At 40.3% G+C, this 14,629-nt stretch overlaps 1 protein-coding gene across 2 annotated transcripts in view; it reads right to left on the minus strand.

Moving 5' to 3' along the window:
- Positions 1-14,308, minus strand: part of MSH2 (mutS homolog 2) — a 74,148-nt gene extending 59,840 nt beyond the window's left edge. Inside the window, exons 1-4 of one of the 2 annotated variants that reach the window (XM_007190049.2) lie at positions 14,020-14,308; positions 7,672-7,826; positions 4,346-4,624; positions 2,955-3,101 (exon numbers count right to left, since the gene is read on the minus strand). In XM_007190049.2, coding sequence (XP_007190111.1) covers positions 2,955-3,101; positions 4,346-4,624; positions 7,672-7,826; positions 14,020-14,230 — 792 coding nt within the window. In that variant the 5' untranslated portion in view covers positions 14,231-14,308. The remainder of the gene's footprint in view (positions 1-2,954; positions 3,102-4,345; positions 4,625-7,671; positions 7,827-14,019) is intronic. The other variant, XM_007190051.2, reaches the window with a different exon arrangement.
- Positions 14,309-14,629: the final 321 nt, after the last annotated feature.

The following is a 14,629-nucleotide window of genomic DNA, read 5'->3' on the forward strand; positions in this document are numbered from 1 at the left end:
AATTTCAAACACTATAATTTTCCCTGTTCTTTCCCAATCCAAACCAAGAAAATCAAAGTTTAAATAAACCTAAGACTAAAAACTGATTTTCAGAAAGTGAAAATTTACTGTAACAGCAACATTATTTATAATAGCCAAAAGCAGAAATTATGCAAATGTCCACCAAGAGTAAAATGGATAAAGCCTGGCATGTTTACATTGTGGAATACTACACACAACAGATATAAGCACAAACAATCCACAACAACATGAGACAATATAGATAAATCTCACAAACATGATACTGAACAAAAGAAATCAAACACAAGAGCATGAACTGTATGAGTCCATTTATATAAACTACAAAAATAGACCAAACTAATCCATACTGTCAGAGGTAAGAAGCAGGGTTACCCTTGGTGGAGGTTAACAACTGGAAGAAAACAAAAAGGGTCTTTACGGGTTTCCCTGGTGGCGCAGTGGTTGGGAATCTGCCTGCCAATGCAGGGGACACGGGTTCGAGCCCTGGTCTGGGAAGATCCCACATGCCGCGGAGCAGCTGGGCCCGTGAGCTACAATTACTGAGCCTGCATGTCTGGAGCCTGTGCTCCGCAACAGGAGAGGCCGCGATAGTGAGAGGCCCGCGCACGGCGATGAAGAGTAGCCCCCCACTTGCCACAACTAGAGAAAGCCCTCACACAAAAACGAAGACCCAACACAGCCATAAAAATTAATTAATTAATTAATTAATTTAAAAAAACAAAAAAGTTAAAGTAAAATATATTTACTTAAAAACTTTAGGGCTTCCCTGGTGGCGCAGTGGTTGAGAATCTGCCTGCTAATGCAGGGGACACGGGTTCGAGCCCTGGTCTGGGAAGATCCCACATGCCACGGAGCAGCTGGGCCCGTGAGCCACAACTACTGAGCCTGTGCATCTGGAGCCTGTGCCCCGCAACGGGAGGGGCCGCGATAGTGAAAGGCCCGCGCACCGCGATGAAGAGCGGTCCCCACACCGCGATGAAGAGTGGCCCCCACTTGCCGCAACTAGAGAAAGCCCTCGCACGAACCAAAGACTCAACACAGCCAAAAATAAATAAATAAATAAATAAATAAAGTAGCTATAAAAAATTTAAAAAAAAAAAAAAAAAAAAAAACTTTAAAAAAAAAAAAAAAGGGTCTTTGCGATCCTGGTACTATTCTGTTCCATGGGTGCTGGTCATGTGGGTACTTACAATTTATGAAAATTTAGTTATACACTTATGATATATACACTTTCCTATATGTATATTTAAATAAAAAGTTTAAATAAACTGCCTATATTACTACTATAACATAAAATAAAGAAGCTAAGGACATCAAACTGATAGCCCAATGACAAGTTCTACTTATACTTGATACCAGATTCATTGTGAAAGTGCATGTATTTCCTAATTGATAACACAGTCATCTATCTGCCTCTGCCAAACTCTAACAAATATATAAGGTTGTCACAAGAATCTCCTGCTACGTCACCACAAGGCACAGATGATAACACCTTTTAGTAGCCCTAAAAGCTTCTTCCCATTTTCAACACTGAAGTAAGTTTCTCTAATACAGATCTGCCTTGACTTAAGACGGGGTTACATCCCAATAAATGCATCATAACTGTAAAATGCATTTAATACACCTAACCTACTGAACATTGTAGCTTAGCCTCACCTACCTTAAATGTGCTCAGAGCACTTACATTAGCCTATAGTTGGGAAAAATCATCTAACACAAAGCCTATTTTATAATAAAGTTGAATAACTCAAAATTTATTGAATACTGTGCTGAAAGTGAAAAACAGAATGGTTCTACGGGTACAGCATGGTTGTAAGTGTATCGACCGTTTAACCCTTGTGATTGCGTGGCTGATTGGGAGCTGCTGCACGCTGCCCTGCCCAGCATCATGAGAGAACTGCACTGAGTATTGTTAGCCCAGGAAAAGGTCAAAATGCGAAGTACAGTTTCTTCTGAATGCATATCACTTTTGCACCATTGTAAAGTAAAAAAAAATTGTAAGTTGAACCATCATAAGTCAGGAAACGTCTATATTGGGATTATTGCTCATACACAACTGCTTTTGATTCTGTCACACAAGAAAAGTAAACTTAGTTTATAAGGATCAAAGGTAAACTTAGTTTATAAGGATCAAACTATTATGTGATAAGCAATCACTGCAAAAATCATGATAGTAATAATAGTCTCTGTTTATTGTAGTTTGAAATCAATTTTCAAAATTATAAGAAGCTAGAGCTTGCTCTTATTTAAATATACAATTCATTTTACTTATCAGTGATCCACAAATAACCTGTCAAGAGTTTCTAATATTTTACCATAAAAATACATCCCTCAAACCATACTTGCCTCAAAGATTTGAAAAACTGAAGATAAACTTCAACCACTGAAAAATCCCATAAAAAGTTACATTGTTTGCATATTCATTTCTACACTGAACATACATAACCAGAGCCTATTTTTGAATTGTTTAAATGTAACATTTATTATGCAATTATTATGCACTGTATATACTTTCACCCTTATTACTTCCTAATCTCCACAATGATCCTTTAAGACAGATAATGAAACTGAAGTACTTTATTAAAAACCCCACAGCTCGTACATTATAAAACTTTGACAGGTCTTTTTCCCCCTAAACAACTAAGCTACCTCACCTACTTAGTTGACAGTAATCAGGCTCTTTCAGGTGAAACCAATAAAACAATAAACTCTTCCTTACCCCAAGGATATATATTGTGTAAATATAATGAAATTATATTTAAGGTTATGTTTAGATTTTTCTAGTCAGTCCTTGAGTTTTTCACAAGCTTCTTCATAGATTAAAATAAGCTTAAATATCAGTGATCCAGTTTAGGCTTTGAGATATAGATGACAGAAGCAGCCTTCTAAAAAGTCATTATTTAATGGTAAATTCACATTTGTAATCCACATACCTGATTCTCCATTTCTGGCAACACAGCACTATTCACCTGTTCTCCCTTTTTGCCTTTCAACAACCGGTTGAGGTCCTGATAAATATCTTTTGTGGAAAAGTCAGCTCTTTTTCTTTCTGTGATCAGAATTCCTCCTCTCTGAATAACCTATTTTACAAGAAATATTTTAAATTACTAGGAGAAAAGGAACAAGAAAAGCAATAAGGAAAGCTGTATCACTGACAAATATAAAGTGACAACAGCTTAACAAATTATTAACCCACATTAAATTTTTATACAACATGCAAGAAGACATTGGTGATATATGTATTAACATGTATTGTAAATGAAATTTTCATGGAAATTTAAAATTAGGCTCACATAAAGCTTTCAAAAAATAGTCTCAATAGTAAAAACTCTTAACAGAATAATACTTGTGGAAAGTTGCCTAAATACTATTTATGCTAAAAATGCCCATCACAGATATGCTAACTCTCAAGTAGTTCTTATTGTATTTGAGGCCCATGAGAAGAATAGAATCCTTGGGGGGAATACAACATCCCTTAAATATCTAAATAATAAACCATATATCTATACAAATAGCAAAATCGAACTTTGTTAAAATAAAAGAATCAGTAAAATAATAAGAGGCTAGGGCTTCCCTGGTGGCGCAGTGGTTAAGAATCCGCCTGCCAATGCAGGGGACACGAGTTCGAGCCCTGGTCCGGGAGGATCCCACATGCCGCAGAGCAACTAAGCCCGTGTGCCACAAGTACTGAGCTTGCGCTCTGGAGCCTGAGAGCCACAACTACTGAGGCTGCGTACCACAACTACCGAAGCCTGTGTGCCTAGAGCCCGTGCTTCGCAGCAAGAGAAGCCACCACGATGAGAAGCCAGCACACCGCAACGAAGACCCAATGCAGTCAAAAATTAATTAATTAAAATAATAATAATAATAATAGGCTGAAGTTCCACTTGAACTATTAAAAATTAATCCTGAAGAACTTCAACTTATTTGATATATCCATGCTAAATACAGTCATAGTTTTTTTTTTTCTTTAATGGCCCTAAATCACCTCTTCCCCACCCTGCACCCCCCAACTGTGAAAGCACTCCTTTTATCAATTGTGATCCCTTTAAAATGGCACTGAGTTACTCTTTCGAGAGGCAGGGGGAGGGGGGATGATCTGAGGTAGAACAAGTCTTAAACAAGAAACAGCTCCTTCTGAAGTCCTATTAAAGACACAAAGTTTCTGTCAAAGATAAACATCAAGACATTCCTCAAAACCCTGCTGTGATTAGATTTAAGAGGTTTTGACTTGTAAATTTTTTTTAAGTAAAACAGTATTATGTTAATTTAGAGCCATTCCTAGCCTTGGATTCTCCTCTATCTCTACACTCCATTTCCTTACCTGCCTCAGTTTTCCCATGTCTCCAGCAGTCTCTCCTCCTGGTAAAACACATTCCTTTGGTCCAATCTGAATCAGGAGAGCCTCCAGATTGGAGAATTGATCATTATCGGGAAACTCACACAGTCCTAGCTTCCTCTGTGTGGAGTCAACATACCCAACTCCAACCTGTCTTTGGCCATCAACTGCAGACATTTTAACACCCACAACACCAATGGAAGCTGACATATCGTTGTTACCAAAGAGAATGTCTTCAAACTGAGAAAGATTACCTGGAGAAGCCTAAGCAAAAATAAAGAAAAATTTTAAGAAACTGTTGAATGTACTTTAAAACTTTACTAGCCAACAGAAATTACCCAACCTAGATGAATTTTATTAATGAAACGTTTTCTTACCAAAAAAAATTACTTATAACCATATAGTCCAATTAATATTACCACATTTTCTATAAAGTATCCTCCCTACTTTTCCAATTAATTTCAGAACACTTGGGCACATCTAAAAATAATAGTATCAAAAGCAATTTTCAGTTTGAAATTTGGCATTTAAGTTTACACTCACTCACACAATCACTGAGGTACCCAAAGTGATAACCCTCTCAATGGTATGCCTAAATTTCTACACTCTGCCAAACTACCTATAGGTTGCACATGTCAGAATTTTCAGAGTAGTTATACCACATAGAAAAACAGTATTATTAGCTTAAACATTAACCTTGGATAGACATCTCTTTATATCAATGTATTTATTTGTAAAATGCAGAGATTCTTCTAGATCAATGATTTCCAAATAAAGGGTCTTTGACCAATTTTTTTTTTTTTTTTTTTTTTTGGCTGTGCCGGGTCTTAGTTGCAGCACGCAGGATCTTTGTTGCGGCATACAGGATCTTTAGTTGAGGCATGCGGGATCTTTTAGTTGCGGCATATGGGATCTTTAGTTGTGGCAGGCAGGATCTAGTTACCTGACCAGGGATCGAACCCGGGCCCCCTGCATTGAGAGTGCGGCGTCTTAACCACTGGACCACCAGAGAAGTCCCTGACCTATTTTCAAAACTTCAAAAAGATTAGAAATCTCTTTAAGACTGTACAAGGTAAGTAAAGGGTCAAGTTTCTTTGCTTTTGGCTCCACCTGTGTCAAGCTGGTGGGTAACAGTACTTCAACATGATCAGAAGCTGACAGGTTGCTGTTAACGTGAGGCATTTCTGGGGCAACTGATGGACCACGGTATGAAACATGAGCGAGTCAGAAATAGTCCGAATGAGCACAGTGACAAGCCAAATTTAAGCAACCAGTAGCCATCAATAGTTCTCAAATGTCTTTAGCATCATAATCATGATAATCATTTATCTTTTCTCAATATGGTTCTGAATATCCTGTAACTATGTATGGATTATTGATTAAAATCTGCATCAAAAATGAAATGGAGGAAGTTCCCTGGCGGTCTAGCAGTCAAGACTTCGCACTGCCACTGCAGGGGGCTTGGGTTCGATCCCTGCGACCAAAAAAAAAAAAAAAAAAAAAAAAAAAAGAAATGGAAAGCTAGTATTACCTAATACTCAAATTTTAAAAGCACTGATTCAATCACAAACGTGAACATCATATTTTCACATACATGCTTTGGATTTACACGCACAGGTTATGCACACCTTAAAAAAACTCTCAAAAGTGAACTAGTAGCTAGCTTATCAAGTAAGATCCCACAAGCCACACAGCAAGGCCAAAAATTTAAAAAAAAAAAAAAGTCAATTATAGAGGTCAACTACCCTAAATATCACTAATACTTTACAATAGAATCAATAAGCTAAAAAAAGATAAATCAGTTTTAGCAGTTTTAGATCTGAACTTCTTAAAATATCAGGATGAAGATACTATCTTTTAACCTGATAAAGATACATATTTGTAGATTTTTTTTTCCCCTGTTCTAAAAGGTAGGGGTTAAAAACAATGCATCTCAAAGGATTCTGATGACACAAAGGAGTGACGTGTGATGGGCTGACAATCCACTTAATCAGTTGAACTCATGATCCCCCAGTTTTGGTGTTGTTACTAACTGAGCTCTGTGAAGAATGAGATAGAAAAACATCACTTTGCGGTACCCTCAATTTTCTATTAAAATCTTTCAAAATGTAGGATAAAACTATAAGTCCCACTTTTCTCAGTAAAGTAGCAATGAAAATTCCGAGGAAATTCCATAATAAAGAATGATAAATAGGGAGATGCAAGAGGGAAGAGAAATGGGAACATATTGTATATGTATAACTGATTCTCTTTGTTATAAAGCAGAAGCTAACACACCATTGTAAGGCAATTATACTTCAATAAAGATGTTTAAAAAAAAAAAAGAATGATAAATGCTCTCAGATATAATCTTCAGTAAATGTCGACATTTACAAAGGCGGGGGGTGGTGACAGCAGGCAATATGGAAGGAATATTGAAGAACATTCTATCTGGGGCAGCACCAACATCAAATGTTGAAATGTTGTATTAAACCTCACAAAAAAACGTTCACAGGCCTTTCAGGTCAGAAAACATCTTAAAAACCTTCTAATTTTACTGTTTACAAAGAAACAGACACAGGAGAAGGCTGGGAAATTTGCCAAGGTCATGAAGAGGGACAGAGGAGAAATGAGATCAGCCAAATACAAGCCCAGAACACTGTCCCGCCTTACCACACATTTATTCCCTTTCAAGGATAAATCTCACCTCCCCAACATTTTAACCATTATCCAATATTTATGTGAAGGTATTGTGTGTGAACAAACAGAAACATGACTTTACAGACTAAAAATAAAGATAGTCCTTAAATAAAACAAAATAGTACCCCCATCTCCATGAAGGAATTAGAAGCATGTCAATAAGCCCTTCTAGGCACACCTAGGAATATGATCAGCATTAAACAAAGTTCCACACTTCTAAAAAAAATTACACTCTAATGAAAGAGAAAGGAACATACAAATATCCAAACACATTACCAATGTGTATAAACAGATATTTGGGATATGTAAATTTGAATGATATTACTTCAAAAACAGTAAAATCAAATCTTCTTTAATGCTGGTATTCAACTTTATGTAAAGGCTATTTATTATTTAGGTTTTAGGGACAGTGACAAAGCTCAGAGTATTCATACTCATCATAAGGATTTACTGAATTTCTGAATTGCTATTAAACTGTGATTTTAAAAACCACATGCTAAAGAATATTAAAGTTTCTCACAGCATTTTACTATCACAACCTGGCTAAAATATTAAACCAACACAGAATTCTCTCATGTTTTTATTTTGTCTACTCTTAAAAACACAACTCAATTTAAAAGGAAGATAATTACCTTAAATGCCAAATACCAATCATTCTCCTTGGAGGCCTTATTTCCAGCTCTATTCTTATAAACTTCAACTCTGTACTGACGAACTAGAAGAAGATCTTTTACAAAAGACTCAAAATTCATTTTACTAAGCACAACACTCTCCAGAGTCTTTGCTCCTAAAGAAAAATATTAAAAATACATGTTACAGATTTGAGGATTTGAAGTCCTAAGTGTTGAAGACCTAACACAATGCCTCCCCCCAAGCTATGTTTTCCCAGTAATTCATTTACTCAATAAACTATTTATCAAGCACCTCTTACATATCCTAGAGACTTTAGTAGATGAAGGGTATAAAATGGTGGATAGACATAACCCTCTGCACCTGTGGAGCCTACACATCAAAATAAAAAATTGAGAAGACACAAAGACAAAAGAATGAGTCAATATATATATATATACAGCTAATCCTACTTGTCCTTTTTTATCATTTGTTTTTCACAAGTTTGAATAAAACTCTTATATAGTAACTACAATAGTATTTGTATAGGATTTTTTTCAAAAGGTCCATAAAAATAAATTAGTTATTATTCATTACAAAATGTTCTAGGTGGGCTTCCCTGGTGGCGCAGGGGTTGAGAATCCGCCTGCCAATGCAGGGGACACGGGTTCGAGCCCTGGTCTGGGAAGATCCCACATGCCGCAGAGCAACTAGGCCCGTGAGCCACAACTACTGAGCCTGCGCATCTGGAGCCTGTGCTCCACAACAAGAGAGGTCGCGACAGTGAGAGGCCCGCGCACCGCGATGAAGAGTGGCCCCCGCTCACCATAACTAGAGAAAGCCTATGCACAGAAACAAAGACCCAACACAGCCATAAATAAATAAATACATAGATAGATAGATAGATAGATAGATAGATAGATAGATAAATTAATTAATTAAATTAAAAAATAAAATAAAATAAAATGTTCTAGGTAACATAGTTCAAAACTTGAAGGTTCAGGGACTTCCCTGCTGGCCCAGTGGTTGGGACTTGGCCTTCCAATGCAGGTGGTGTGGGCTCGATCCCTGGTCAGGGAGGTGGGATCCCACACGGCTTGCAGCCAAAAAGCCAAAACACAGAACAGAAACAATATTGTAACAAATTCAATAAAGACTTAAAAAATCATCCACATCAAAAAAAAGAAAAAAAAAACTTGAAGGCTCAAAAAGGTACATCAAAAAGGAGACTTGCACTTCACCACTGTCCCCTACACATCCAGTTCACCACCCAAGTGTTATCAGTTTATAGAATATATTTCCAAACATAGTCTAGGCACACACAAATATAAAGTATTGCTTTTTTCCTCTTTTACATAAATAGTTGCACACTATACACACTGTACTGTATCTTTTTTTTTAACTTTGATATAGTATTTTGGAGATTGTTCCATCAATACATAATCAGCTTCTTTCTGTTTACAGCTGCAAACGTTCCAATGAACCTAAGGAATTTCTATAATTTAGCCTCTTCCTGATGGACCTATGGGTTGTTTCCAATCTTTGTTATTACAACAGTGTGGCATGAATAACTTTGTATGTGCTTCACTCTCCAAACATTTGAGTGTATCTGTGAGATAAAGTCCTAAAACTGGATTTTATCAAAGGATGATATGTGTGATTTTTATAAATATTGCAGACTATCCCTCTTGGTTGGCTGTACCAATTAACACTACCACCCATAAAGTATGAGTGCATCTATTTCCCCTATCCAGTCAACCGAGTTTTCAAACTTCCTGGCCTTCATCTTACATCACTGGTTCTCAACGGGGGACGATCTTGCTCCCTTAGCGGACAACTGTCAATGCCTGGGGGGCATTTAGGTTGTTACAACTGGGGAAAAGGAATAATAACAGAATCTAGTAGGAAGAGGCAGGGATGTTGTTAAATGGGCACAGGATAGCCCCTCACAGTAAGGAATTAATTCTTCGGTCCAAAATATCAATTGTACCAAGGCTGAAAAATTGTCTTCGATGGAATATAGTGTCTCACCTTAGTTTTGATTTGTAAATAACAATTTCTTTACAAAATAAATAAAATCACCCACATCATCAAATGGAATTAAAACTCAATTTTCATATAATATAGGTAATACAAATTATTCACTTAAAGGTAATTCAGATTATACTTGTAGATTATTCTGACAATTCTGGATCTTATGAAAGATTTAACCTAAATTTAACAACAGATCATATCAAGTACAAATATCAAATACAAATAAGCATAAAGATTAAATGACGTAATACAATTGTTTTGTACAGCAAAATGCAGCTGATACTTTCAATATCAGTTCACTAGTTATAAGTAGTGGACAAGAATCCCCGCTGCCTGTGTGCCACAACTACTGAGCCTGTACTCTAGAGCCCGCGCACCGCAACTACTGAGCCCATGTGCTGCAGCTACTGAAGCCCGCACGCCTAGAGCCCATGCTCTGCAACAAGAGAAGCCACCACAATGAGAAGCCCGCGCACCACAACAAAGAGTAGCCCCCGCTCACCGCAACTAGAGAAAGCCCGCGCGCAGCAAGGAAGACCCAATGCAGACAAAAAAAAAAAAGAATCCCCCCCTGCTGTCACAGACACCCTGAAAACTGGCTCAAATCTTGCCTCTCTAAAGTTATTCCCTAGAACATTCCTTAAGATCTAACCTAGAACTGGCGAACATACCTACAGGGACCAGGCAGGTATCTAATGAGCAGAGAAAACCAAAGGAAGAACAACACAACTGACAGATGAAAAATGACTTCAAATGGTGGGAACTGTGGCAAAACAAGGAAAGCACGTCAGGGTAAAGGAAAAAATCTAGACTCAGTAGGTCAGAGGAAGCAGCCACTCAACTCCAACCCACTGCTAATTTGCCCAGTTTCCAACTGTGCAGAATTTTCAAAAGCTCAAAATCTGAATTTTTTCATGAAACTACCCAATCTTTAAAATATAGGCAATTAATTCAAACTTTTAAGAAAACACTATTTAGGCCACCAGTTTTCAACTCGGCAAGTTCAACACAGCCACATTCTTACAGACTTGAATATACTGCTGTTCCTTTACCTTGCATTTGGAAAGCTGCATGAAAATTATGTTTACTGTGAACGTTACTCATTCAGCAAAGCCTGTACTAACATTCTCAGAGGCATAAGCGGGATCTAAGGCCTATCCAGGCTGCAACAGACTCCTATCTCCCAATTAAGACTCCCTCAGGACCAGAACCTCAGTGGAATGGTAGGCCCCATTTAAATTATTTCCCGTTTTTGCCTAGCACATAGGGTGAGCAACTCATCCCATTTTGCCCAAGACTCCCCAAATTTTAGTAATGAAAGTCCAGCATCCCAGGAGCACCCCCCCTCAGTCTAAAGCAAACCAGAATGACTGAACACACTATCAGCTTATCCAGTTGAATTCTACATAAGTAACATTACTCATATGACAAAATATTATCATTAAAATTTGCTCACGGAAAGCACTGAACCAGAGTTAATACAAAATTAGAGATGAATTTCTCCCACAGACACTTATAAATGCCACTGTAAGTATCGGTCAGCAACTTCCAGTAAATACAGCAATGAATTTCAAAAGTGTTATATCATCCTTTAATTTAGAAGACAAAGTAACACTGGTCTGGCACCTAATTCAGAAACAGGTCTTAAATCATCAGCCCAATAGGATGTACCAGCATAGCTGTCTGGCCAGCACTGGGCTTTTAAAGCATTTGAATTTGAATGCTTAGCACTTGAACAAGCACTTAGTGCTTGAACAAGCTCTCTCAGATCCACAAGCCCCACCACTCCCTATTACTTATACCTGACTATTTGCACATCAATGTTATCTGACAGGCCAAGGGCAGAGGGATCCAGAGCAATCCTCAGTCTTTTTCTAGACACAATCAACAGGAACACAGGAACACATTCACAACAGTGCTGATTTCTTTCTTTCTTTCTTTTTTTTTTTTTGGTCACACCACGCAGCATGCGGGATCTTTCCCCAACCAGGAATCAATCCTGTGCCCCCTGCAGTGGAAGCATGGAGTCCTAACCACTAGACTGCCAGGGAAGTCCCCAGTGCTGATTTCTTAAGAGTGGGTGGGTGAAGAGGCAAATGAGGTGATTCCCCTCCCCACCATGGCCTCCCCTACTTCCTCCATTACTAATCTCCACATAGGTTGCCCAACCATCAAGGTTATCCTCCGAAGATACTATTTCTCTCAAAGGAGTGTTTGTGACACACTGGATGTTCCTGGTGAAAAGCTTGGCTGTATACTTTAAGTCTGAAAGCTGGGAAGTAAGACTGAAGGGGAACTGGAAGAGAAAGCTACCCAGCCTCCACCTGGCACAGAAGAAAAACCTCAGGTTGATACAAGAGTCTCCTCTTCAAGAATAATTTGGAACCCCCATCTTCATTCAGCTGATAATGTGTCTGCTTACATGTGGGCACTGTGCCAGGTGCTGGGACTCAAAGGCAGAGACTGGTTAAGACAGAGTTCCTACCCTCTGGGAGCTTTCAGTATATTGGCATAGAGTAAAATAAATGCTGTGTCTAGGGTAATGAGAAGGTCCTAGGGCAGGGAACACGTAAGAGGGGCAGCTAACCAGGCAGCCTTAAGATGGGAATTAAGAAAGGCTTCCAAGAGGAGATGCTTCTAAGCTGAGTTCTGACAGCAAAATAGGCAAAAGATAAGGAACTTCCTTTTTTAGGGACTCAGATTCCTTATCTATAAATTGAAGCTAGGTACTAACCCACCTCACAGGGCCTTATTATAATAATGTTTTGATAGTTGTTGAAAAGTAGCTAAAAGGATATGAATAAGCCTAAATGCCAAAAGAATGAACCAAAGAGAGACGAAATGATCAACAGAAAAGCCATCTGTGAGAAGAGGAGAGGGGATCCAGACCACAGCAAAAGGCTCATCTCTTCACCGGCACAACAGGGAGGGAGAGAATGGGTACAGACGACATTAAAAGTATCGGTTCAAGAAACAGCCCAAATGTCCATCAACTAACGAATGGATTAAACAAAATATTGTATATCCATACAATGGAATATTTGGCAATAAAAAGAAATGAAGTACTGATAACACAGATGAACCTTGAAAATGTTAAGTGATAGAAGTCAGTCACAAAAGACCAATGTTATAAGCAAATCTAGAGAGAGAAAGCAGATTAGCGGTTGCCTGGGTTTGGGAGGACTCAGGAGAAACGGAAAGTTCCTGCTAATGGGTACAGGGTTTCTCAAGACTCAAGTGAAATTTAAGCTCTCTTGTAATGCCTCTTATGATGGCTCCAGTCTTAGGCAATCCTGCCTCTGCCTCTTTGGCAACTTGTTATGGAGCATCCTCCATAGGTCTTCACCTTCTGCCTTGCTCTCCACTAGGGGGAGCTCTGTGAAGGTGGGGATACTGCCTTTTGATCTATGTACTCCCAGTGTCCATAACCCTGCCCGACAAGGCAGCACTCAATAAATGTCTATCTCATGAATGAAACATCTTTTGTCAGTAACCTTCCATCTGCATATGGCAGAGGCAGGACTAAAACCCACAACTCCTTACTCCTCCTATTATGTTCATTCCTAGGAGCCAGGGATAAAAAAGATTAACATAAAACTAGATGTTCAGAACATCTAACTACAAGAAGGTGAGAAGTTTGTAGCTTTCCAGGGAGAGATGATGCTAGAGAGATGGGGATGGGTTACCGAGGGCACTGAATGCCGAGCTGAGGCACAGACATACATGACTAGCTCAAGGCCACACAGCTGGTAAGTGGAGGGGCTGCGACTTGAAGCCAGGCAATCTGGCTCCAGTTCGAGGTCCTGACCACTTGGCAATACTGCCTATTAACAGTAGACACTATAGGTCCCTGCGCTGAACAGCGATATAAATCACGTTCGCCCAACAGGCAAAATCACGCTGGTGACATAAAACGGTCTCCCTAATCCCCTTCTATTCTAAATCTCAATCCTGGACTGGCGTTTGTGATAAAGAGGTTTGGCGGCGTTTGTGATGATATCCACAGAGCCAAGGCAGGAGCGAGAAGCAGACACCCACGCGGACTGCAGCAAAATTAAATAGAACAATGTGTTAAAACGCCTCGCACGAATCCTGGCACGTAGCCATCGCTATTAGGTCAGATCTGAGGCAGCTCCGGAGGAACAGACTCAGGGCGGAGGCAGGGCAGGGGGCGGGTGGTGCCCCACTCGGCCAGGCAGGGGCCGGAGCACGCGCAGTGCCCCCACGAGGCACCAGCGTCCCCGCCCCCGTGTCTCCCTGCCCGAAACCCTCCCACTTCTTGAGAGGAGCCAACTCCGCGGGGTCCTCCCCTGAGCCCGCGCCGTCCCCGCCCTCACCTGCCGGCCCCATGTACTTGACCACCCCCTGGGTCTTGAACACCTCCCGGGCGGCCAGCAGCGCGTCCTCCCGGTGCGCCGTGTAGAAGTCGCCCCGGTCGAAGAGGCGCACCGTGGTGGTCGGCTTCTCCGGCATGCCCTGGAAGAAGCGCACGAAGCCGACCTCGGCCGCGCTCTCCAGCTGCAGCGTCTCCTTCGGCTGCACCGCCATCTCGGAACCTCTCCGCCGCCTGCCTAATGGAACTGCACGACCCCGCACCCACTAAGCTGTTTCCCGCCTCCCCTCCCTCGTCCCCCGTGCGGCGTCCGGCCTCTGCGGAGACACCCAATCAGCATCCAGCGCTGCGTTTCGGTGGGTGGGAGTGCGCCGAGACAGCCAATCATAATCGAACGCGGCCCAGCTTCCCGCGCACGCTGGTGACTCTGTCTATTGCGCATGCTTGAGCCTAGGTCGCGCGCCGCCTCGGCAGACGCCCGTCCTTGAAAGAATTGAGTTCTCCGGGTTTTTTCGGCTGCACTGGTGTGGGTCCCAGGTGTACGGTTAGCTAGTTTAGGAGACCAGGTGGGAAGTTCTGGCAGGCTTTGAGTTTGTTATGTACCCGGAAGCAAG

This window comes from Balaenoptera acutorostrata, chromosome 12 (genome assembly GCF_949987535.1).
Source record: "Balaenoptera acutorostrata chromosome 12, mBalAcu1.1, whole genome shotgun sequence".
NCBI classification, from domain to species: domain Eukaryota; kingdom Metazoa; phylum Chordata; class Mammalia; order Artiodactyla; family Balaenopteridae; genus Balaenoptera; species Balaenoptera acutorostrata.